Source organism: Strix aluco, chromosome 15 (assembly GCF_031877795.1).
Source record: "Strix aluco isolate bStrAlu1 chromosome 15, bStrAlu1.hap1, whole genome shotgun sequence".
In the NCBI taxonomy this organism is placed as follows: Eukaryota; Metazoa; Chordata; class Aves; order Strigiformes; family Strigidae; genus Strix; species Strix aluco.
Window position 1 is genome coordinate 15,072,888 of NC_133945.1, and position 24,335 is coordinate 15,097,222.

General features: G+C 42.7%; 3 protein-coding genes across 14 annotated transcripts in view; 2 read left to right on the plus strand and 1 right to left on the minus strand.

The window, feature by feature from the left end:
- LOC141930046 (multidrug resistance-associated protein 1) overlaps nt 1-6,092 on the minus strand; it is a 59,167-nt gene extending 53,075 nt beyond the window's left edge. For 3 of the 5 annotated variants that reach the window (XM_074840321.1, XM_074840318.1, XM_074840326.1), the window contains exon 1: nt 4,728-4,879. In XM_074840321.1, coding sequence (XP_074696422.1) covers nt 4,728-4,775 — 48 coding nt within the window. In that variant the 5' untranslated portion in view covers nt 4,776-4,879. Of the gene's footprint in view, nt 1-4,727; nt 4,880-5,666; nt 5,748-5,941 lie in introns of those variants that run through there. The other 2 variants (XM_074840320.1, XM_074840319.1) reach the window with 2 other exon arrangements.
- A 2,462-nt stretch (nt 6,093-8,554) lies between these two features.
- CEP20 (centrosomal protein 20) lies at nt 8,555-14,238 on the plus strand. Of its 7 annotated transcripts, none has more exons than XM_074840333.1 (5): nt 8,555-8,634; nt 9,129-9,326; nt 10,498-10,582; nt 11,413-11,555; nt 13,806-14,238. In XM_074840333.1, exons 1-5 carry the CDS (start codon nt 8,607-8,609, stop codon nt 13,880-13,882), a joined length of 531 nt encoding a protein of 176 aa, XP_074696434.1. In that variant the 5' UTR covers nt 8,555-8,606; the 3' UTR covers nt 13,883-14,238. The 7 variants fall into 7 exon arrangements, with proteins under 7 accessions (XP_074696434.1, XP_074696436.1, XP_074696437.1 ...); XM_074840335.1 differs by having other exon boundaries at nt 11,416-11,555; XM_074840336.1 differs by having other exon boundaries at nt 10,498-10,576; nt 11,416-11,555.
- A 4,257-nt stretch (nt 14,239-18,495) lies between these two features.
- Nucleotides 18,496-24,335, plus strand: part of MYH11 (myosin heavy chain 11) — a 63,262-nt gene continuing 57,422 nt past the window's right edge. For both annotated transcript variants that reach the window (XM_074840568.1, XM_074840569.1), the window contains exons 1-2: nt 18,496-18,789; nt 19,975-20,073. The gene's annotated coding sequence lies outside the window, so the exon portion shown is untranslated. The remainder of the gene's footprint in view (nt 18,790-19,974; nt 20,074-24,335) is intronic.

A 24,335-nucleotide genomic window follows, 5' to 3' on the forward strand; every position in this document is an offset into this window, starting at 1 on the left:
ATTTCTAATATAAATTTAATTTCTATGCAAATATAGACCCTTGTTCGCGTAACCAACGAAAATGTTTTACCGGTTTAAACAAGAGAAAGCAGACAAATAAGCCTCTGACTTTCATCACTAAAAAGCCCAAGAAAAACCAAGCCAAGTCATGAGAATCATGCAATCAGCTGTTAATTATAATAAAGACACCGTCTTGTGTAAAGGTTTTTCTGTTTAACACTGCTGCTGCTGTTCCTCCTCTGTTCCAAATGCTCTCCATATATGACCTTCCCATGTCAAGCGAATGTAGCTTTCTGCTCTGTAGACTCTTTTAAACTCTGGTCACAAATGCATTCATAAACGTGATACCTGTACAACTGAAGGAAGAGTCTATAAACTCATAACTTTTATCAAGCTCGCTCAGCACCACTCTCACCTCAAACTCCCTCTCTAGCTCTGCCACAAACACACTGAAAAAGCACTAAAAACATACTTTACAGTGCAAAAAGCTGCAGGGTTCCAACATAAGTGCTAATTTACTGCTTATCTAATGCATGAAAGCATAAGCCACAGAACTTCAGAACATGAAATTACTCCTTACATAAAAAAAAAAATCTAGTTTTCTTTCAGAAGTTTATTTCAGGAAAACTACCTGTCCCCCAGTGTGCTCATACACAATATAAGCATTGCAGCTGTTTACATCACACAGTATCACTTCACAAATGTCAGCTAATCATTATAGTGAATTAAAGAATATTAATTTTTTTTTCTTAATAAAATCCTATCAAGCCACATTATAGTCATAGAAGATCCTAACACATCTTCAACCAGCTGAAAGAGGCTGGTGGATCTCCTCTACCTACAACATCAACCCACATAATGTCTTTGGACAAACACTCAAGAAAATATATTTATTAAGGCAGACAAAACATGCCTGAAAGCCTCAGAACTCTACACAAGAACAAGGGAAGCAGAGCCCAATCCCACCAAGCTGGTCCCTGGATTTTGTGTGTAAGGCTCTGCCTCCCCTTTTCTCATCCATTCTGCTTACCTCCTGTAGTTTGGTTCTATATGAAGAAGTGCTAAACCTAGAACAGTGGATGCAATTTCTTTATTGACAGACAAGAGGCTCCACAGAAGCTTTCTGCACCAACAGGAAAGAAATAGGCCTGGGTTTACACAGGCAGACATAGCTTGAATCATTGCAGGACTCTAGCTTTCAAAACAAAACAGAGGAGATTAAAACTTGCTTTTCTCCTAGAAGTGAACACAGTTATTTGCATTCAATCCTTCCTCAACAACCAAAAGTCCAACCAGAAAAATGTGAAAAAAAATTTCCACTAAGTTTCCACTGAGATAAAGAAGAATTATAATTAACTTCTATCTAAATTAATTTTTAAAAGCACAGTGTCTTTGACTGTGAAGGATATGATGGGAGCTTACATATAGAAGCCATTTCTTTCACATTCCCGTAAGCATAAGCAAGAACCTCAAAAGTTTCAGATTCTATTTGACTTACAAGCATCTTCTCATGAATGAATAACTCAGACTTCCTGTAAGACCTGGCAGAGCACTTGGGGAAGGACTGTAAAGAACTGCTTAGTGTGAACTCACTTTTTCTTTCGTATCTCCTTTTACATAGAAGCCCTATTGGGGGTTAGCCTTGAAAACTCAAAGTGTCACAAAACTGTTAACCTCCTCGTTTAACAATTTCCAATGTAAGACTTCTCTAAATATGATACTGCATAGTCTACAAGCTCTGAAAAACTTAAACTACCCCAAAATTTTATTGAAAAGAAAGTCAGCGGACTATTTCAAAATGTAACTGCATTGAGATCACCAATCTCATGCATATATCCAGACAGCTAGGTCAGCAGGCCAAAGGGTACACTAAGTCCTTCAGCTGCCCAGACACTTCTCCTGCTTACCTAGAATGAGTTCTTCACCCCACCTTTTTTTTTTTTTTTTTGGTGCGCTGGTATTGAAGCAATGTAGACTGCACTCATACACTAGTGATACTCTAGGAAAAGCTATCTCAGCATGTCAGGTCACAAAAGAGTTTTCCCATTTAAACAGGCCCTTAAAGTCACTGAACTGAAAGGCAAGTAGTGCAAAATGTCACACCTAGCCCACTTGGTTCTTTTAAAGCTTTTATTGTCATCAACAGCTATTCATAAATAGTAACTTTATCTTACACAGCTGTACCTTTCTTTATATTATGGATGGGATACTCATTCTGAGATACTCAGTAATGCTAGAGAAAACAAGGATGAAAAAAAGTACCCTTCCAAAAAGGGAGTTTGGTTCAAAGAAAGCAAGAAACAGTTAAGTTCTGTAACCAGATTTGATTGCAGTGAAGTTAATATGCTGAGTGGGGGCACAGAGGGAAGGGGAGCGGAAAAGGACTGATGAAGATGATAGCAAACTTGCTTGGGCTGATGACCTTTCAGAGTATTAAACAAAACCAATCTGTTTAATTCTCAGACAAGAACTTTCAACAATAACATTCCTTGGGTGTGCAAACAAGAAAAATCCTGGCAGCAAAGCTTAAGAAGATTAGCATACAGTCTTTAAGGGTCCATTAGGTCCTTTCAACCTGCAAAGTCTCCCCCACGATTTAAAACTGAGTTGCCCCAACTCAGCATCACCCTTGACAGAAAACCCATCTCTTCTCTGAAGCCGAATTTGCCACTGCTAGGAAATCCCACTGCTCCACTAGCAAGGCTTCAGCACCAAACAAAACAGCTGGTGCAGCCACGTTGTTCACCACAAGAATGCAGTAACATGTGTCACCGGGTATCTAGCTATCACCCAGCCCTGGGAAGCGGAAGAGTGCAGTCCACAAGACAGGAAGGACAGTCTCACACACACAGGTGATACCCAGCAGCTCAGTGAAACACTGCATATACATAGGCATTTTCTGAAAATCCATTACAACTTCAGCTTCAAATAGTAGCAACAATGAAAATAGCAGAAAATAAAGCACCAGAGCCCACAAGCACCAGAACTAGCATTACTACCCTCTCCACTACTGGGAACAATGCAACAACAAAGCGGATACAGTGTTGTTCATGAGGACAAGTTTAGCAAGGAAGATTTTTCCAGACACATCTTACACCAGCTGGAATGCACAATTATTCTTTTGCAGGATTAGAAGAATCCAGAAATCAAACAACCACACCCACAGGATCTTTAGCTGGAAGAAATGAAAGGCAAACTCCAGTGATTTGGAGAAGGATGACAAAGCACAAAAACATCTATATTCTTGGGAACCAATGCAACCAGTGAAAAAATTGTATGGAGCAGTTATGACACACCACAAATATCAGAAATGGCTGTAGTACATACAAGAATTGTGTTTTCATAAAAGAATCTGCCATTGGAAGTCCTACATAAACTAGTTGTTTCCAGCACCCTAAGTGTAGTTCTTCCTCCTTCCTGATGTTTTGATTTCACAGTTCAAAGAACTGGTAGCTCCTTTTTGCAAAACTACTACTCTCTCAAGTCAGTTTTTCCATAAACTGAATTCTGAAACATGTACTCTCTAAAGCTCTTCAAATAAAATGTCTCAATCTAGGAGAGAGAAAAGATATGTTTGATGACAACTCATTATTTAGCCAGTTCTGAGAAACCTGAAAATTAGCTGAAAAGAGATACAAGCATAATCAATGTAAAAGCAGGCTAACAGAGTCACTTTTGACAGCTGGAAAAGCTAAATATCTTTAAGTCTTAATGATTTTAAAAATATCTACTGAGTAATAATGGTTCTTGAGGCAAATAGTACAATGGCATTTGTTGAGACATCCGATTTTTAATTTTTTTTACTAGTAAGGCAGTTCATTAGCTCAATAGTATTTGGCAAATATCTGATGAATACATGAGAAGTTCTTTGAACCGTCTAAGAAAACCCACCTTTTCCTCTTACCCCTACATTGCATCCAGTAGCTCTCAGCCCACTTTTAAAGCTTCCAGCTCCCTCTCCTCTCCTCCCTTCCTCCACACAAGCTTCTTCTCCATCCAGCCTCTTTCCTCCTTAGGAGGATTTTCACTACGCTCCTGCCCTCCCAGGGGCCTCGCTGCTGCCAGCACCTGCGTGCCTCTGCAGAGGAACCCCGTGTCTCAGCTGAGCAAGACCCACACAGCAGCGTTTCCACATCACTCACCTTTGCATAGCTGGTTTTCAGTTCACCCACGGCGGGCTGCGCTTGCCGCTCTTCATTAGGGAAGAGCGAAAATATCGCTATGTAAACATGCGCTACAGCTGCTAGCCTGCAGAAAGTGTATCTCTGGCCTCCTTCACAGGAGAGCTCACCAGTCTTCAGCACGACGGCAACAATCAATCACCGTTATTGTTATTAGCGCACAGCCCTGAGTAACGCAGACGAGCGGCCAAACGCGGCAGGCAGAGGCGGCTCCGCTCGCTCGGGAACCCGTTCCCGGTCTCCCCGGCGAGCACTCACCCACCGGGGCCGCCCTGCCCAGAGCCCCGCACAGGAGCCCCGCCAGCTCCCGCGCCTGGGGACGTCGCCCCCAGCCGAGCCCCCGGCCACGGCCCTGCCCCTCCGCCCAGCCCGCACGCCCGGCACCCGGCCAGCGCCGCCGCCCCCCGCGCTCTGCCCGCCGGCACGGCAGGCTCCCGCTCCCCCGCCGCCGGACGCGGCCCCCCCCGGCCCGCGACCATCCCCGCGTCCCAGCCGGCTCCCCGCCATCCCTCCGCGGCGCCGCCGAACCGGGGCCCCGCCGCTCACCCAGAAGGGCTCGGAGCCGTCCGCGCTGCAGAAGCTCTCGATCCCCATGGGGCGCGGCGAGGCGACCGCGGGCTCCCGCGGCAGCGCGGCGCTTCCCCCTCCGCACCTCTCCGTGCCCGGGCGGCGGCGGGCGGAGACGGGCCGGCAGCGCCAGCACGGCGCCCCGATTGGCTCCGCGGTCACGGGGATGCCGAGCCCCGGCGGCACCGCCCCGCCTCGGCGGGGGGCGGGGGCAGGCGGCGCCGCGCACCCCAGACCGCCGCGGCGGCGGCGTCCCCCGGGACGCCCGGCGGCTCAGCACACGCGGGGAGGCCCGCGCCCCCGCCTGGGGCCCAGGAGGCTGCGAACTCGGCCAGAGCCTCGGTTCAGCCCAGAAATCCCCCGCGCCCCGTCATCGGAACCGGGGCGCCAGCACCGCGCCCCCCCCCGGCTCGCCTCCTGCCCGTGTGGGCCGCCCCCAGCTCCTGCCGGGTCCCGCACCGCCGGCCACGGAGCACAGCTGCCCGCCGGCGTGGCGCAGAGCATCCCGCTCCCCGTGACACTGCGCCGGCCCCGGGCGCGGGGACCCCGCGCAGCCCCCGCGGAGAGGCACGGCAGCGCCCTGCCAGCACCTGGGCCCCGCGGGACAGAGCCACGGCCCCGTCCCCGGGGAAGGCCACGGCGAAAGCCTAGGCTCGCCTTCAAATCTTTCACTTTTCAACGTGAACCAGTTAAACTGGTTTCGAAGCCCTGAGCTAGTTCCAGGTGAGCGGCATGGACTGAACCAAAATAGCTTCATCCACCACCAAGTCTGCACCAAAATACGGGCTAGTTGAACTGACTGTGCAGCCCCTGTGGGTGCCTCTGGTTGTGTCTCACAGTGCACTCTTCACATCCTATTCAAAATGCATCTGGGAAACCCACAGACAGCATCAATGCTCAGCTGACTACCCAACCTACCAGAACAGACCAGCTGGAGAACGGATGGTGCATATGTAGGAATGGCAGCACGCGCCCCAGGGAAGAGCAGGGTGGTTACATACAGTAACATCTGAAAGCTAGAAGCACACCAGTTACATAAAGAACCTCAATTTAAAATGTTCTTTCGCATCCAGAGCAATTACGGGAACAGACAAAGTTGTTAGAGGACAGACAGGTCTCATTTGTCTGATGTATAACTAAAAAGCAAGCATCACACGTACCAAAAACGCATCATAGGTTGCTTCTTTGCTCACCTGCATGCCTTCGCTGCAGTTTCAGAGCTGTGCTGGTGGCCGGCCGTGGCCAGACTGCCCATCCAACCGCCGCATTTCTGGTCTGTCCACTGGCTCTCACTCCCGGGGTGTCAGGTGGAGGAGCAGCAGCAGAGTTCAGCTCACGCCGAGGTCACGTATGCCTCGATGAACTGAGCAGAATCATCACAAAAAGATCAAACTAAACAAATCGGGTGTCGGAAGCCATACAAGTTTGTGTCAGATAACCCATAGCTTAGTTCATACCATGTTAAAATCTGTATAGTATTGCAAGAGAACAGCTAAATGTTGAAGTTTGATTCCCCTTATTTTTATTTAAGAACATTTCTGTCCTGTTTTGTGCACTCTCTACACTCATCTTAAAATCATATTAAATACCTTTGTGGGTTGTTTTTTGATGTCTCAATGCTCACTATGACTCCCGTTGAAAAAGCTATATCACAGTCTCCAACATCTGTTATTCTACTGCCCCTCAGCTCTAAGGAATACTTTTTTCCTCCTGGCTGCTCCGCAGCGCGTATAAACAATAATAGCTCTGACAATTGATACAAGCTATCCTATAGTTAAGTTGGAAGATCTTTTCTTTTTTAGTAGCATTATTAATAAAATAGTAAACCAGGAAAAATGCTAAATAGATAATACAACCTCTAAGAGCTGTCACTTTTACACATATTCTGTGGGCAATAATAGAGTATAAACTTACAGTTGAAATGATACAGCAGACAGTTATTTAGAATATAGAGATCATATGCAGGGATTGTTCCAAACAAGAAGACAGTAAATAAGTCTGAAGTGAGGAGGGTCAAGAAAAATAAATTTTTACCCACACGTGTTTTTCTCCAGATACTATTGTATGCTAAAAGACTAACAAAACTTAAGTTACACTTTCAGGATTCAAACTTTCCAATTACTTCAATATAATGATTTTTCATACTGTCCCTATACCAACAGTCATGCATCAGATTAATGATGTTTCTCATTATAAATAGATCCAAATAAAGATACTTGGATCTGCACCTCAAATTAGTTCCCTTTCAGTTAATTGTGTCTCCTTCCCTTAGAAACTCTAAGCAACAGCAACAACAAAGATGTAAATGAAAAGTGCAGTCAAAATGCAGACTAAGTAATTACTGTGAGGGGAAGCAGAAGAGTTCAGAAGCAAAATGTAACAGACCCAAAATATTTGGAGGAGAAAAAACAGAACCGACACAAGCCCAACCCTACAGAGATACAGAACCAAGACCTCAGAGTATCAGAAAGTCACCGAACATGGATTTCACAAACCATCGTCAGAACAGCATCTTTCAAAACAAAGATTAATACATAAAATAGAAAATGCAATCTTATTTTGTAAGGCATTTCCTTGCCATCAGGGGGGAAAAAAAACCTTCAAAAAACACTGCACAAAATTCTGGTTTGATCTCCGAACTTTGCTCTGTAGGATACAAATTAAAGCTGGATAGAAAATAGAGGGTGGAAAACAGCAACAATTTATCAATTCGAAATTGGGTGTAATAGAACAGTGACGCACAACAGCATGAAGAAAATTGGAAGGATACAGAGAAAAAAATGTTTGGACTGCAAAAACGCCGTGTATGTTCAAGGTAAGAGGTCGCCCATCACCAGAGGTGCACCAGGGATCTGGGCAGCAGCCTGGGGATAGACAGAGGCACACGCTGCTGCTGACTCCCCAAAGGTTACTGCTACCTTACAGGAACAGATCAACTTCACCATTACTTCTAAAGCCTCCTTTTTTCCTGAATTTTATTTATTGCCCCCTGCCAGAGGTTCTTTGGAAGCTCATAATAAGAGTACTTGCTTTGAGAGGAAATGTAAAAAACAAAAAAAATCCCAACAAAAAAAACCCCACCCTACCCTTCAAGGCCGTAAGCGGTTTACTGCTTAAGACTCACATTTTCCTTCAAGCCCAAGCAGGCTGCTCCATCTAGACCATGACAAATCCAGTTTGTTCATCCACACCAGCTGAATTTCCTTTGGGAAATAACTTAATACATTCACAAAACAAACAGTGCCGACTCATCCCAGCAATGTGAAGCGCACACACATGCCTCCCGACACACCAGGGATCCTCACAGACTTGCAAAACACCCAGTATACGGTTACATTTTGGCAAGCCCTGTTAATTAAAAGCTCATCTTTGGCGAGTCCTTTTAATTAAGCGTTCATCTTTCGGGGACTCAGTACAAAACTCCGCTGCACGTTTCCTTTTCTGATGTTTTTTTTCCCTTCAAACAAAGTACATTGACAGCCCTAGAGAGGGGAAACCGCCGTCCGTGCCCCCGCCCCAGCCGGCAGGACTGGCCGACGGGCAGGCACCGGCAGGGTACCGGGCGGGAACTCCACACACAGCACGTAGGCGCCGCTAATGATTTGATCCCGGCTTGACCCCGCCAGCGGACACCCTGGCAGCACCGGGCTCAGCTCCCGCGCGGGGGGACCCCGCTCCCGCCCGGCCCCTCAGCCGCGGCGCGCGCGGCCCCCGGCAGCGCCCCCGCCCGGGCCGCTCGCCCCGCCCGCGCTGCCCGATTGGCAGGGCCCGCTCCCGCCTCCCAGCCCCGCGCCTGCGCAGTGGCCGCCTGCCGCCGCCGGGCCGCCCCATCCTGGGCCTTGGCGCGGCGCTGGGGCCATGGCGACGGTGGCGGAGCTGAAAGCAGGTGGTGGGGGTGGCGGGGGGCTCGGGGGGCGGCGGGGGCACCTCGGGCCGCCGAAACGGCGGGCACCGGGCTCTCCTCATACACCCGGGGGCCGGGCGGGTCTCGCATCGCCCCGGGCGGTCATGGGGCCGCCGGCGCCTCACCCCGCCCGGGGGGGAGCTGCAGGAGAGGGTCGCTAAGCCTCCACACAAGCACTCTGCCCCTCTCACTGATCTCGGACTGGTTTTCACTCGTTAAAAACATCTTGGTCCAGTAACAGCCCACTTCTGAAATTGCTAGAACATATGTTTACCACTGAAAATAATGCGTGACTTCTTGGAAGGCTGAATTTTATCTGTAACGCTCCAGCTGTTGTTACCTACTGGCACATGCGCAGGTGCGGGTATCTTATCTTTATTCACTGAGAATATGCCGAAATTATGTTTATTTTGTGGATGACAAATGCTGCTTGAATACGCTTGGCTGTATATTAACAGATTCTTTTATGGTAATAGTTTTAAAGGACACGCTGGAAAAAAGAGGTGCTCTTGGACAAATAAAAGCAAGGATCAGAGCTGAAGTGTTTAATGCACTGGATGACCAAAGTGAACCACGGCCACCACTGTCTCATGAAAATCTCTTAATCAACGAACTAATTCGTGAATACCTGGAATATAACAAATATAAATACGCAGCATCTGTTTTAACAGCAGGTATTGGGGCTGAATTTTTGTTGTTACTGGATTAACATTTACTGTTTGAGTAATTCCACTGCTACTATGAAATTAATAAGTAGGACTAAGCTGCACAATCCTATGTTCACTTGGAAAAAAAAAGATGTGAACACTCTCTTCACAGGTTTACCTGCAGCATTAAGCCAAATCATACCATTAGTTTGCAAGAAAACTTACCCTTTGCTCCTTATCCTTAAGGTAAATGCTTTGACAAAGCAGTTGATGCAAGAGCAAGAAAACTTGCTAGCAGCCTGCAAAATCAAAATACCTTTCTTGAAATATCTGCTTTTGTTTTGGAAAATGGCTAACCATATTTTTAAAGCATTTATCACTTTTTTTTTTTCTCACTGGCATTTGGATAAAATAAAATAATATAAATCCTACAAATGAAAAAAATTTCTTTGAGGAATAAATAATACATACATAAAGTAGTTGATAGTCTGAATTACAGCAATTCTGGCAATTCATGCCTATAGACTGTATCAGAAATGTGGTTAGATGTCCTCAGTTTAAATGAGAAGAATATGGAGAAGGTCCATATTTTTTTTAACAACTGCAGTTAAGTGTTACTGTTACTGGCTGTGCTAAAATACCAGTATTTCAGAGGTGGTTTAGACTTCAACATTAAATAGCAGCCGTAATTTATATGGTACTGCACTTATTTTTGCAGCTATTGCTAACTTGTATTTGAAATTTGAAGCTCTGTAGGTGTGCTTAGATACAGTAATTACATTTGCTATTTATTAATTTGATATATTTCACTATTAAAATTACAGACGCAAAGATTCATCTGAAGAAGAGGGAATGGAGACAGTCTGTATAGTAGTTAAATGTATGGAATCTGTTTGATAACAGTACTTCTTTAGAGAAAGAGTTGTTTGCCTGATTAATTTATCTTTCTATTGTAAGACTAGTATTTTTCTTAGATTCCTTTAGAGCGAAGATAAAAATTGTAATATGCTATTGTAAGTATGAAGTATTGATGTTTAAGTGAGTTCCCTGGAATTACAATATACTGGTAGGTATTAATAGTTTAAAAGGGAGGTGTGTGCTCTCATTTTCTTTCAAAGTCTTCTGAGCAGTCTTTAAAAGTTAATTGGTGATGTTTTCCTTAACAGTCTTAGAATTTTGGGGAAATCTCTTTTTCCAGAATCTGGCCAGCCTGAAGTGCCCTTGGATAGACAGTTTCTTGCCAAAGAGCTGAACATAGTCGAAGACGCAAATGGAAAGTCAGTGTAAGGAGTGATTTTGGAATGCACAGTATATTCTGTTCTGCATATATTTTTCTCTTTAATGTCATTATAAATCACATATAAATGTTCTCACCAATTGAAATGTGGCTGGATCACAGGGCTGCTCTGACATGCTGGATTCAAACTCACAGTGTCAAACATGGGGCCATTTTCAGACATACTCAAAACTAAAATTTAATTCTGTCAACTCTAGCATTCTCCACGTAGTGTATTTGCACACCAAAACACAAGTCTCTTTGGTAACTACAGTCTTCTCTACAGTCAGAAGCAGAAAACGGATATGCTCTTTGCATATCAGTGAGTTGCTTTGTAGAGCAATAAAAAGATTATTGTACTCTGAGATTAGATATAAATCCACAATGCTCCAATACAATTAATGAGCTAGGGTACTGAAGCAGGTTTAAACACGTTCAGTGTTCTCTGTAGCTTGTGCTGTCAGAATCTGTCAGGTGCTTAAGAAGAATCAAGTTTAGGATTTGCAGCCCAGCAAAGTCTGATCCTTCGTCCTGCATGAGTAAGAATGTGGATCTGTGTTCCTGTGCTAAGTATGCTCCAGTTCCTCACTTCCAGGGGATCTGGAGCTTAGCTGAGAGTGTCTCATAGCGCAAGCTTTTGAGGAGAGTGTTGGTGTTCAGGGGGGGCTTAGGTCTGTGCTTATTTATATGATGACACTCGGCATAACATATTTTAAATAATTAAAGACATTTGTGCATATTCTAGAAGTAAACATTAACGTCTCAGAAGTTCTGAGGAAAGGGTGGTTTTTTAATGCTCAGTATTTCATAGACTGCTTTTCTCATTTCTCTCTTAAGCAGACCTCTCTTGTATGGAATTATCTCTCATTTCTTACATGGTGGTAATGAAGAAAGTACCCAGAATATCCTTCCAAAAGTGTCTTTGCTGAATTATCCAAAGCAGAACCTTGGGAAACCACCTACTGAGAGAAATCAAAAAGGTGGGTGGGGGTATGGGGTCATTTTTGCAGAAGTTTTATTTGTGACTGGATTTTCCATATGATACATATGCTTATAACTTCATAAACATGCAGATGGACAGTGTACTTCCTTCTCTGTGCAAGGAATACTTTGAGCTGACACACCTCTTTTGTAAGAAAAGTTCTTCAGCAGAACTGTGTTTATACCATTAGGCAATACCATTAAGCTGTGTGACCTGACCATACCTGTTGCTCATGTATTCATTTAAGAAAGATCCTACTATATCCAACTCAAGAAAGACCCACCCATGATTTCTAAAACAACCTGTATATATGCCTTTGTTTAAATAAGTGACCAACTTACACCAACTTTTGGGCCTGCTTCTCTCTCCTGGTATGCTAATGGGACAGCATATACGGCATACAAATCTGATTGCCTTCCAAAGTGCTTGACTTCAGATGTGTCAGCAGTAGAACTTTCTCTCTTATATGGGAATGTATTTTATTTATAAAGCAGACATTTTTAAAAATTGCAGACAGCCAAAGTTAATTTCTTAGCAGAGCAAGGTACTGTGAAGCTCCTGTTACCTTGTGGTAGCTGTAGCTGCTTGTTAGTTACTAGAGGGAAGGGGAAAATACCTAATTGTTTAGTTTTATTCTCTTGAGGCTCTTGGACTGGTAAAAACTGAAAAGTCATTTAAATTGGACAGCTGTACTACTTTAATTAGTTTTGCTCCTCTGCAGTTACTGGTAAAGACCAGAAAATACTAATATCCCAATTTTCAGTATCAGAAAGGTCATCTACCAAATTGCTTTGCCATTTTGCTAAAAGTTAAACCAGACAAATTGTACTCCCTTATACTATTACAAATCCGGAAAGGGTCACCTAGAGACAGTCTTATTACATTGGCAAATTAATACAAAAATTTAACCTAAATTCTCAGTAAAGTATGTTAAATAGTGGGTGTATCTCTTTGTTTCTCAACGGTTCTAACTTACCTAATTTCTATAGAAAGTTCTTAACTCTTTAGCTGTCAGTTTTGTGTACGGGCATAAACCTTTTCTGAGGACATAACTCACATCCCAGTGACTGCAGAAGCTTAAGCTCTTGAGTTCATTGCTCTATAGTAGAACACTGCTAGATCTTATTTTCCCTTTCTGGTCTGCTTTTTGACTGGTTACAGTTCATGCTGCCAAAGCTACAGAATGAAGGGAATCATTGGTCCAGTTTTTTCCTTCAAAGAGTCTGCTTGGCATATTACTTGGCTTTCTACTGTGAGAATTTAGTACTATTGTGTTAGTACTATCAACTATTTATTTTGTATCCAAAAATTTGAAAAATACAAGGCCTGAGATATTATTGACATCTAAAAAGCATGAGAGAAGTACGAAACACCTTTTCTTAACAGTTAATTCATGAGACAATGTTATTTTCCTTCTGCCAGAAGAGGGGGCTGAAGAAATAAAATTTCATTACCAAAACTGCTCTAAATGATCTCTTTGTTAGAAAATAATTATTCGTATCAGAAATGTCTCCATTAAAAAAACCAAATTCAGTGTATAGAAAAATTGTTTTTAAAGTATAACTTTGAACCTCAGTTCTGAAATTGATTCTGTGCAGGGTCACCTTGCCCTGTTGACTCCAGTATAATTTCACATGGGGATTTAATTGTTTCGAGTTAGTTACAAAACTCAGGATTAATCATAAGACATGACAGCACATTGCTTTTTGAACTAAACAAAAATAGCACAGTTTTAAGGGTTTTAACCTTTAAGTAACTGTAGTCTGAAATTACTTTCTGCATGTGTTTGTTGAATATGTCAGTGGAGACCTAAAGGCAGTGGCTTTAAAATACTAATTATCTAGCTATTTTAATTAGGCTGTGTATTAAGGTAATCATGTCCATTCATAAACTTAACCCTCCCAAGTCTCATATTTTAACATCTAACTTGCATTTCATATTGGAAGTTATCTTGCTTATTTAGTTGAATGAATATTCCAATAAACTGATACACAGACTTGGAATCCTAATAAAACATGTGGAATCTGGTGTTTCCATTAGTTCATTCACCATAGCCAAGTTGAAGCTGTCTGAAATCATCTTTAGTAATGCAAAGCTCTTATACAGTTGCCTGGAAAAATATATTTGTAAAATTGCCTGAGTTTCCTATAATGATACTCTGTATTAAAGTTGGTAATAGTAGAAAAATAACACTTATACCTTTGGATCTCCAGATGTGTGAGAATATTTATGTTTGTTTCATTTTCAGATAGAATTCCAGAACCAGGAAAGATGGCTGGCACGAGCATCGAAGAGCCCCTTGTTTTACAAAGTATAAACAGATGATACCTTTCATATGCTAATTTCTCATATAAAGTTCTGTATTAAGAAATTCTTCTTCGCATTAATTTCCCCAATATGTCCAGCAGGACCATTTCAGCTTGTTAGATCTACCCCTGAGACAGGATGGCAGGGTCATACTTACTGTCGAGGAAAAAAACCTTAGCAAAGGCTCTCTTCCTCCAGTACTGATAGAAGGAAGACTGTATATGAAGTCAGATTAGTGAAGACTGTGTCTAGAATTGGGCCTAAAAATACTGTTTGTACTTTATAAAAATTTATCAGTTACCTTATCACTTCTGCATTTTCCATATATCTTTGTGTGTCTTTCCTGTGTTTCTGAATAAAATTTTTCAGTTTTATTCTGTGTGGTACTTTGAAAGTGTTCAAAGTAAGCATTTTAAGAATTCTTCTTTAAAAAGAAGAAGCTGCTACTTTCGGATAAGTATGGGAAAATAAATTTTAAGGTCCTTTAGAGGAATAGTTGGTTTTAGTTCTCCGGAAATGAGGACTATATATATCTTCATGCCAGCAAACAAATGAGCATAAGTCTTTTCCATCTGGAGTTGCTATAAATTGTACGGTGTAACACTAGTATATGGGAGGGGAGGAACTTGTGATTTTTTTCCCCAAACTACATGAAACTCAAAGTCAGGCAAAGCTAAAAGTAAAGTTTATAGTGGATTACTAATTCCCAGACTTTTTTTTAGCTGAGGTATTTACATGTTTTAAAATGCTAATTTATTTTAAAAGCCAAACTTACAGGGGTACATCAAAAGTATCAGGTTAGCTATTTTTCTCTACTCATTTTAACAAAACAAATAGATGTTAATGTTTCCAGTGGTACTAAGACGAGTTTTCTGTAAATAAATTTCTAGGGTTGCATTCTTAAAAAATCTTGTTAGATAAATAGTACAGTGAGTGGGAAAAAAAGGAAGAGAACATGCAGTTTGTGACTTCAAGTAAAAGGACCCTGAGTTGTACAGACAGCAAAGTTTTACCTTTATCTTGATTTGACCCAGTTAGCATTACGGGTTGGGTTTTTTTTTTTTTTATTTTGATAAGCAGCCTGGCCTCTAACATGAAATTGCAGAGAACAGTTACAGGTTGAAAGGAGAAGTTGCATTTATCCATCTGAAGCCTCAGCAATGAGTTCATCCCCTTCGTGTGAGTGGCAATGCTGCCAGCTCCCCATTTGCTGATTTATAAGTATCTCCCAAGAGGGCAGGCCATATGTTTGCAAATATACCTCAGTCAAATCCATCTTTAAGTCGTTTGTAGCTTTGCATCACATATAATTGGCCATTGGGTCAAGCAAGCAAATTTATCTCCCTATGCCCCCACTGTCTGCCCGGTGCCAACACCACCGTCAGGGTCCACTGCTTGGCTGAAGAGCCATCTGTGTCAAAACTACCACCACGGGATTCTGCCTCATTACTAGGGTCTTTCCTGCCACATTAATGCAAATATTCACAATCACTAACCTCTCTCAACTTCTCTGTCTAAAAATACTAGTAGAAAAAATGGTCTTCTAAGCTGTTATTTGCAAATTACCTTCATTTTGGAACGAGCTGAAAGTGCCTCTACGGAAAGTTGCAAAAAATGAACTTTTAAACAATGCAGATATGATTGCTCCAGCCACAGAAATCCCTGGATTTTTAACTTCAGTATTTCAGAGGTTAAACACTAGGCCCCTGTTTCTCCATAAACCAGTGGGTCAAATTGTTATGTATATTTGGAATCTGAATTGTCTTTTCAAGGGCAAGGAAAAAGGTTCTGGGAAACACAGAATCTCTAACCTTCTATACTATGCAAATCTTTCAGTGTGACCAAAGCCCCTGCATCTGCTTTTTGTCTTCTCACCATAGATCATACAGAAGCTGCCCAGGTGCCATGGAGCTCCCTGGGAAATGGACTTTTAATGGTAGAAATTAAATACAATTTTTGTTCCAGTTGAAGAAGGCAAAGGGGTGTTTGGTACTTGCCCTTTCCCAGGCACACAACTCAGCAGGCTCATGGTCTCTGCAGCCATGAAAGCAGAGGCAGTTACAAGGGTGTCCTTCCCTGAGCTTTGAGGTAAGGGTGTATATCTGAAATCAGAGAAGAAATCCATTTAAGACAGAGGAAATCTCAGGACTATTTTCTTTGAGGATTGCAGCTTCAGCCCTTTGTCAGGATCCTGCGCTGGGACAGCGGGTGGAAGCTGGCCCGTTTGTTCTTGGTGCAACATGCATTTCATCAAATTCTCTAATACCTTACAGTACAGATTCGGGGTTTGGGAACAATCCCATTGTACAAGCAAATTAAAATCTAATTAAAGTGTATTTCCAGTGATATTTATTTGTACAACGAAGCTTTGAAATATGTCTATGAAAATATACTGATCTAATCACATTATTAATGGTCTAGCATTTATCCTGACAGTACATGAAATATGAGAGCATCTTTCAAGATGCAGACATGTAGCGAGTCCTATGAATGTCAGGCTGCCTTACTTGTTAACAGATGAAGAGGAATTGCAAAGCCTGTACAATACTGCACTTCACAAAAAATAATTCCTTAAAAGTTTAAGCTAAGTGAGGCCAGTATTTAGGTGAAAATAATTCACAATCCTGGAGTCACAGGTTCAGGTTTTAGATGAAATTGCCACCTAGGTGAGCAGGGACAAAATTTATTTTCTCAAATAATTTAAGAAGCCTCATCTAGCTTAATTACAGACAGTGATGTCTTGCATTAACTGCCCTTATTCTTTCTACTGACACCAGAAAATGAAAAAAAGAAAAGATATAAGCATGTAGAAGTTTGGGGGTTTTAATGAGCAAAATGCATTTCTGAATTCTATTGGAGATAGAACACTGTAACTGAGACTGTTATGGAGGGAATTAGGTTAAAATAGGCTGTTCTTTGTCTAAGCATGATATCACAAGTGAAGGTGACAAGGAGCCAGTAAAGTTTGGTGTGGATATCAGATCTGGAAAGCCCTTTGGAAGAACTTAACCCGCAAGTTTTAAAAAAAAAAAAATTCTTTAAAACCAAATTTTTGCTCTCCCCTAGAATCAGAGGAAACTATGTTTACAGACTCGACAGCATCAGTGCTGTTTCAGAGGTATTAGTTTCTGTCATGCACAGGGGAAATTTTTTTCTAAGCTTTATCAACACGCTCCAAGGAGTCGGTTACGCTTTCCTTCCTGAGTGCCCTTTGTATCAAGCTGAATCTCGGTGTCAGTTGATCAGTTTTCCGGAGAAGTTATTATCATTAGGTGATTATGTTTAGGAAAAGAAACCCCAAAATATTTGTTCACACTTGCAAAGACACCCTTTCAACAGCAGTTCGTGTTCAACTGATTCAGAATTGACCTGTGTGCTTCATACACTTCACTTGACCTGCAGCCAGCAATAAGCACAAAGCTCAGCATTAAGCAGCTGGTGACTATTTTCCCTCGTCAGACCACTCCCATGATTAATTGTTCTAGTTTGGATGCAGACTGCCCCTCCTGTTGCAAGAGCACAGCTCAACACAGGTGGTGACCCACCGGTACGCTTGTCAGTTCCTATTACATGTCGCCTTAGAGAAACGTGGTCGGTAAACATAGGTAAAAACATTTTTAAACAAAAAAAATTGCTTACCTGACACATATTATTTAACAAACTAACGCCACCATCCATGCTTTTCTTTTTTTCCTCCATTGTATTTAGGTTACACTGTGGTAAGGCAGCTGGAAGTTCATTTCTTTCCTTCTTGAGTCCTCTTTCTTTTTTCCCCCCAAGTACAATATTTACAGTGCAAATTCAGCAAGGACATATTTTAAGGACAGGCTGCTCAATACTTTGTTTTTTTCTAGAAAAGTAATTAAATAAACAAATCAGTAGGGGGGTTTAAATAAAGCTTGTTTGTTGTCACAAAGGCATAGTCCACTGGGAATCAACAGCTTTCATTCTGAGGCAACTTTGGTTTAAAAAAATACCACAACATATAGGAAAGTCCAACTAGGCTATTATATTAGTATATTCTTACATTAACTTTTAAGTGAAGGTAGGAAGCCATGCTTACACTTATCAGTTCCTGCCCCACATGGCTCCAGAGTGCAACTGTTTCAGTCCCAGCAGTAATACTTTTTAGACCTTCCAGCTCGCTTTAATGTCACGTCATATATCACCCTCCACCAGTGCCTCTGTTAAACACACGACTCAGGCAGCAAGCCTGCATGTGCACATGCAGTGGTTTGCAAACCAGCTGGAATAATTTCCACTCCTTTTTAAGCTACTATTAAAATGTGCCTGTTTCTGTGAAACAACTGCATGGGTTTAAAAGGAACTTCTTAGGACAATTTTGATGCATGTTATAATGATCAGACTTTTCAGAGGATCCCCTTGCAGTTCATGATTTTATGTTAATTATATTCCTATTTAAAAGCTAAGTTTGCAACCAAGAAACTGCAAAAAAATAGGGTGAACTACCCTGCGAGGAACTTTCTGCTAACAAGGGCAAGTTTCTTGGATTTATGTCCTGGCGATCATTTCCCCTGGCTTTGCTCCAACACAGTCACACGTGCAAAGTCTGATATGACACTGCTGCCTTTCGGGTCCTGGGAGGGCTTTGCACGGTTGCACAGCAGCCCCGCACCTCAGCAGACAGACCCTCCATCTGGAAGGACAGGCTGCAACCGCTGGGACCATGCGACTGTGTTGGCAAACCTGGTCTTCTCCAGCTAAGGCCTGAACATGAGTCCATACCTGATATTTCCGAAATGTTGCAGGACAGAAACTCCGATGCTCTTCCCCTCTCTCCTGTTTACCCAAATTTTTTCACTGCTAGCCAGAGCTAGAAGAAGGGTCTACAGGTCCGTCACAGCTGCAAGTGCTGGTACTTTGACCAAGTGACAGCAGAGGTTTTCAGCCCAGCCTCCCCTCAGGTATTTTTTTAGGATGCTGAGACCAGTATAAGCCTCATCCATCTTCCCCAGGAGCCTTTATTTTCCAGAGAAGACAGGGCTGTTGATGTCGAGAGATTATTTCACCCAGGACTGTGCTCTGATCCTTTGGGTATACACCATATTTAGTCTGTTGCTGAGAGGGGGTTGTTTCGGTATTTTGTATTTGGCATGTTGATGGGAATTCCTAGAGGATCCTAGCTTTCCCTTTTTGGGATGTCTCCATCCACAGGTCTTACTGCACAAGGCTGTTGGATATGAACAGGGGAAGGAGGGGGGACAGCTGAGGACTGAAGGTTTGAGGGGTGTGAGGAAGGTTTGACGAGGACCAGATGACTCCCTAACCCCTGCAGGCCTGGCTCCCAGTGCCCTGTCCTCCTCTCCCCCCCAGTACACAGTGCTTGCTGCCTGTTCTTTCCACTGCATCCCGGGGACTGTTCCCCCTCATCTATTTATCACTTATCTGCTTCCTTTTATGGACAGAGGGAGGTATTTCTTATATATGAAATAGTATTTACAGGCTTTCTCAGGAACTGAGCTGCACACCAGATTGCAAGAGAAACTTTGGCAAATGCATTGGGAAGGTGGGAAACAACCCTCTTGTTCCACAGGGGCAAAGGAGGCTTAAACCAGCCCCAGGCTCTGAATGTCACATAAACACACAGAGACCCAGAGCAACCTCCACCCACACATCCTGGCTGTGTTAGGAATAACCCTCCTCTCCCAAGCAAGCCCCGAACTCAGGGACTTGACTTAGCTCCAAGTAAATGCACTGATGGCGGGTGGGAAACCTCCTGTGCCATGCAGGACCGTGACCACCTGCCCTTTGTCCTTCTAGGCAGCGGGCCACCAGGGGCGAGGATGCTGCCAAGGCAGGAAGGAGTTAAAGGTCCATTTGCCCGGCCTAACAGTTTCACCCTAGGACAAAGCAAAACCTCCAAATTTGTGAGTTAGGGGCACCCCTTTCACACCTTTCCGAAAGCCAGAACCAGCCTGCCTCCCTAAAGAGGGGCTCGGGGCAGGGGCAGCAGCCCCGGGTTAGGCCCTGCTGGGAATGAGGTCCTTGGCTCAGGCTGTCTTTTTTAACCCAGGTACCGAGAGGATTTTCCAGCAGGACGTGGTTTCCAGGGCCCCTCCCCACTGACAAGATTCTCCTCCTCTATATAGGGAGGCTGCAAAGGCAGCGAGGACTCGGACTGTCCCAGCTGGTGGCTGTGCAGGTTCCCGACTCTCCAATTCACCCTCTGCTCCCCTAATCAGACGCCTGTAAGTACCGCGGGGGGCGGAGATCCCACTGGGGACAGGGCTGGGGGCTCACCACGCTTTGGGATGGAGCAATCTGGCAAGCTATTATGCTCCTTTGCAAACACATTCAGTGAATTAACCTGCTGATAGCATACGAGTTAGGAATGGGAACAGACCTATCAGACACGCTCAAATGGTTTATCGTGATTTGTGTATTACCGATTGGGTTCTGTTTAAAATGCATTAGAGACCATGCACGTTTGAAAGCATGCACAGATGTTCTAGCCTGTTCCTTAGTCACTTCTGACTGCTGTCACCAGGTGAAGCTGTAAAAGCGCTGGCTGCAGAGCATGAGTTGCTCTCCACGCCAGCGGCAACGCAGCCCGCAAGGTGCTGTGACTGCGGTGGTGGCAGGTACCCGCTGCAGGGAACCAGCACACGTGCGTTCAGTAACGAAGGTAGCCTCAGCTGCTGATCTCCTTTAACTATTTCTACTTTTTCAGTCCTAGTAAAGAAACGTAGTGCACTTCCCATGCTGTTTAAAGAAACTATAACCAAATAAAATAAGTAGCTTGTCAGTTACTTGTTCTTTAAACAGGGAGAATGCTTAAAAATTAGAAGGAGAAATTGAAACATTTTTACAAAAATGCCTTAGCATTACATATGTATATTTTTAATATGCTGAGAACGTTTAATGTGATAATTCACTGAACGACACTAATGCGAGTAATTTCAAATGTGACATGCCTGTTTTTTAAACGGAAAATAAAGCAAACTTTTAACTTTGACAAAATACTATGCATAAATTAAGACGACAGTAGATGGCAGTATAGAAAGCAGCTTCACTGTCATCCCAAAAGTTCACTGGCTTCTTTCACACGCACACACACATGTATATGTATGCGTGCATGCACACCTATATAAATGTTTCTATGTATGAGAGGCGTATGTGTGTGCATATTCAAGAAGCAACATGAGATATTTTAAATATAAGGGAAATCAGAAGGTTTGTCGTTATTATCTAATACATATGTCTCAGTAAAACCTCTTCTAAAATACACTCGTTTAAAAACAAGCCCATTTCTCTTTCACTCAAAGCTTTGCCCTGACAGGCAGCTTGCAGCAAGACTCTCTGGACAGAGTCTGACTTGCTGAACTTCCCAAGTTCACAGTTCCCTCAAGCCACTAACACAGGGGCTAAACCAATGAACCCCCAGAGAGCAAAGTGCTTAATTAAGTAGTCACTTTAGTTTAGTACATGATACTCCTCTGGCTGTATTCACTTAGATGTAAACAATGATTTTTATTATCTCATTTGCAATTGACACCCTAGTCCCTAAAAGGTATTTGTTTTGAATTTGTTATCATTACATTTTTGTGGAACAGCTAGTATTGAAAAGAACATCGCCATATATGGTAGCATGCATAGATGTATGCAGAGGATCCCGACTCTTTATAATTCACTGAGACTTATTAGTTGCAAATCTGCTGGCTTTTAAGTATGTTAATTTTAGAAGCCAAGAGCTAGAGATAGCTTTCCAACTTGTGCAAAGTCCAGTTAAAATATGGATTATTTATTACTTCTAATGAATATGCAGAATCTGATTTACTTAATAGATGACATTTGGGGGTATATTTTCCACATAAAGGGAATCTATTCCCACATGATGCAATTCAAGTCTTTTTTCCGTTTTTTCCCAATTTTATGGTTCATAACACAGGTAATAACCTGGGCTAATTTCTTTGAAGTGTTAAAAGAGCTATCAAGTGTTTAATCAGAGTTAAGTAGTAATTTGCATTAACAGAGGTGAGAAGACCTGACAGGAGACCAAGGCACTTACGGACAATTTGATTAAAGTACATGGAGAATGCATTATAAAAAAAAACCCAAAACAACAACAACAAAGAAAAATAAACAGTTCCATAAAATTACTGCAAATGTTTTCTTAAAATACAGACTTTCCTTCTACCATAAACTAGTACTGATGATACCTCCATGTTCAGATGAAAATGTCCGTGATGAGAGTAAGCATTTGAGGGGTGGTCCCAGTGACCTGTGAGGAGAGGTGAAAGGCCAGGAGGAATTGGCAGCAGTGCTAATGACAAAGCTAACAGTGATGGGGAACCAGTTCTCAAATAAAGATCACAAGATTAGGATTCACCCCCAGATTTTCTTTTATTCAACCAATGCTCAGCTGGGTAATTCAGTTAAGTATTGGAAAAGTAAAAGATAAGTAACCTGGAAAGAACATAGCCAAGAAGTACTGTAGCCCAAAAAATGCAGTCTGAGTCAAGCAGCAGGTTACTGCTACACTCTTCCATCTCACTTACGAGATCAGGACTTGGTTTCTGAAAATAATTCACATACTTGGTTATATGTTCTTCTAATAATTATTCCCTGTACAGCTGTGATAAGCTTTTATACTGATATGCACATCCTGCAGAGGATGTCCTTTATCTTCTCATTAGGAAAAAAGCAGTCCCTCTAAGCTCTGACCCAGGAGGCAATTCTGCTTGGCCAATAACCTTTTAATTAAAGTACACTTCCTGGAGATATTTATACTTTGTCCTTGGAATAATATACTCAGGATAAACTGATTGTGAAGACAGCATTCAACTTCTGTCACTGATATAAGGGAAAAGACAGTGATGATCAGCTGGATATATCCGCAGTGAGACAGCAGGAGGAACAGAACGTAAACTGTGGGATTATGCACGCCCATGTGTACGTGCACACCTGAGGTTTAGACAAGTTTAACCGATGGATCCAGTTCAGTGTAATCTGGCACATTTACAAGGCAAGAAACTTCCTATCAGTAGTATTTTTGTGATTGCTTAGCCTCCCTTCCTCAGGATAGGTTACCTCTGAGTATAAAAGTATTTACTCTTGTATGGGATTTGGGCTTTCATATACCTAAAAGAATGGATGAGAACCTCTTCTCACCTTTTGCACAGCTAAGATATTGGCGTCCATTTGTCTCAGCCCTATAGATGGAACTCTGGAACTGGCTAAGGGGTAAATTTTGCCTTCTCAGGGAATGTACTCAATAGCCAGTAATTAATCTTTCCCCCATTTTCCCAATATCAATCATATGCTGGACCAGTGCAGCTTAGTCTTGATCAGAGGTGGACCAGAAGGTTTACTGCCAATTATGAATCAGAAAGTTTCAACAGCTCATTAGTTCAGTGCACAGCACCTCACTAGGACAAATCTAGTTGAGTTTGTGGAGCTCATCTTCTACCACTTCCATTCAGAAACCTACCTTTATTATTAATATGCATTAATTAATATTCATTAATAGATCAAACTATTAATATTCATTAATCCACCCTTCATAACTACGTTTCCTTTTTTACTACAGTGGTACTCAGCTGCTACTCAAACTTTATCCTCAGATTCCAGAGGATCAGTCATGAAAAGTTCTTTTTACACAAATCCATGTTTCCTCCTCATTGTGTTTCTGAGGAGTTACAAGATCCATCTCAGACTGCCTATTCCCTATTTCTTGTAGGGGGTCTATTCTTACCATGTTTAAAACTAGTCAAACATAGTGCTTAGATGTAGGGGATAAAAACCTGTATTTCCAAGCTCTGCAGTTCATGCCACCTCTTATACCTTTCAACCTCATTTCACTTTCAAAAAGAGTGAATTTAACTAACAAGGTGTAGAAAGTTTTACATGCAGGAAGAAGTAGGAGAATAAAGTTGAGTACAGACAGACCAGCTCTCCGTTTCATGCTGTAATCTGTGGAAGATCTTTTTGACTCCACGTGTAATAAGGAAAGGAACTTTCCCTTAGTCCCTGGGCAACAAAACAGCGAAGAACTTTTGGGTCATCCCACTAGTGACATGCTTTGTAGCAGGCCACCAGTTTTATCTTCGGTTGGGTTTTTGAGGTGGATGGTCAGGATGATTCGGCAGTTTGATTTCCATCATCATTGTTTGTGGGCAGCCTCAAAGTAGCAGGATTTGACTCTGTGAAACTCAGCTCTGCAGTTCAGTCTAGTTTTTGATGTTTCTACACAGTACCAAATTCCTATTGATTTGAACATGCTGGCACTTGACACTTAGCTACAGGCAGCACAATCCATCCTTTCTGATGCTGCAGGACAACCATACAGCTCTCTCTTCTGGGCCTAGGATGGACTGAAATCCTCCCACTCCATTGCCGCAGCAGTTCCTCCGGTGCTGCTGGGGCAGTGGGGCAGAGAACATGCCTTGTCATTGCTACTGCAGCAGGAGGAGAGAGGCCATGGCAGGCTCCTGCTGCTCCCCAAGCCCTG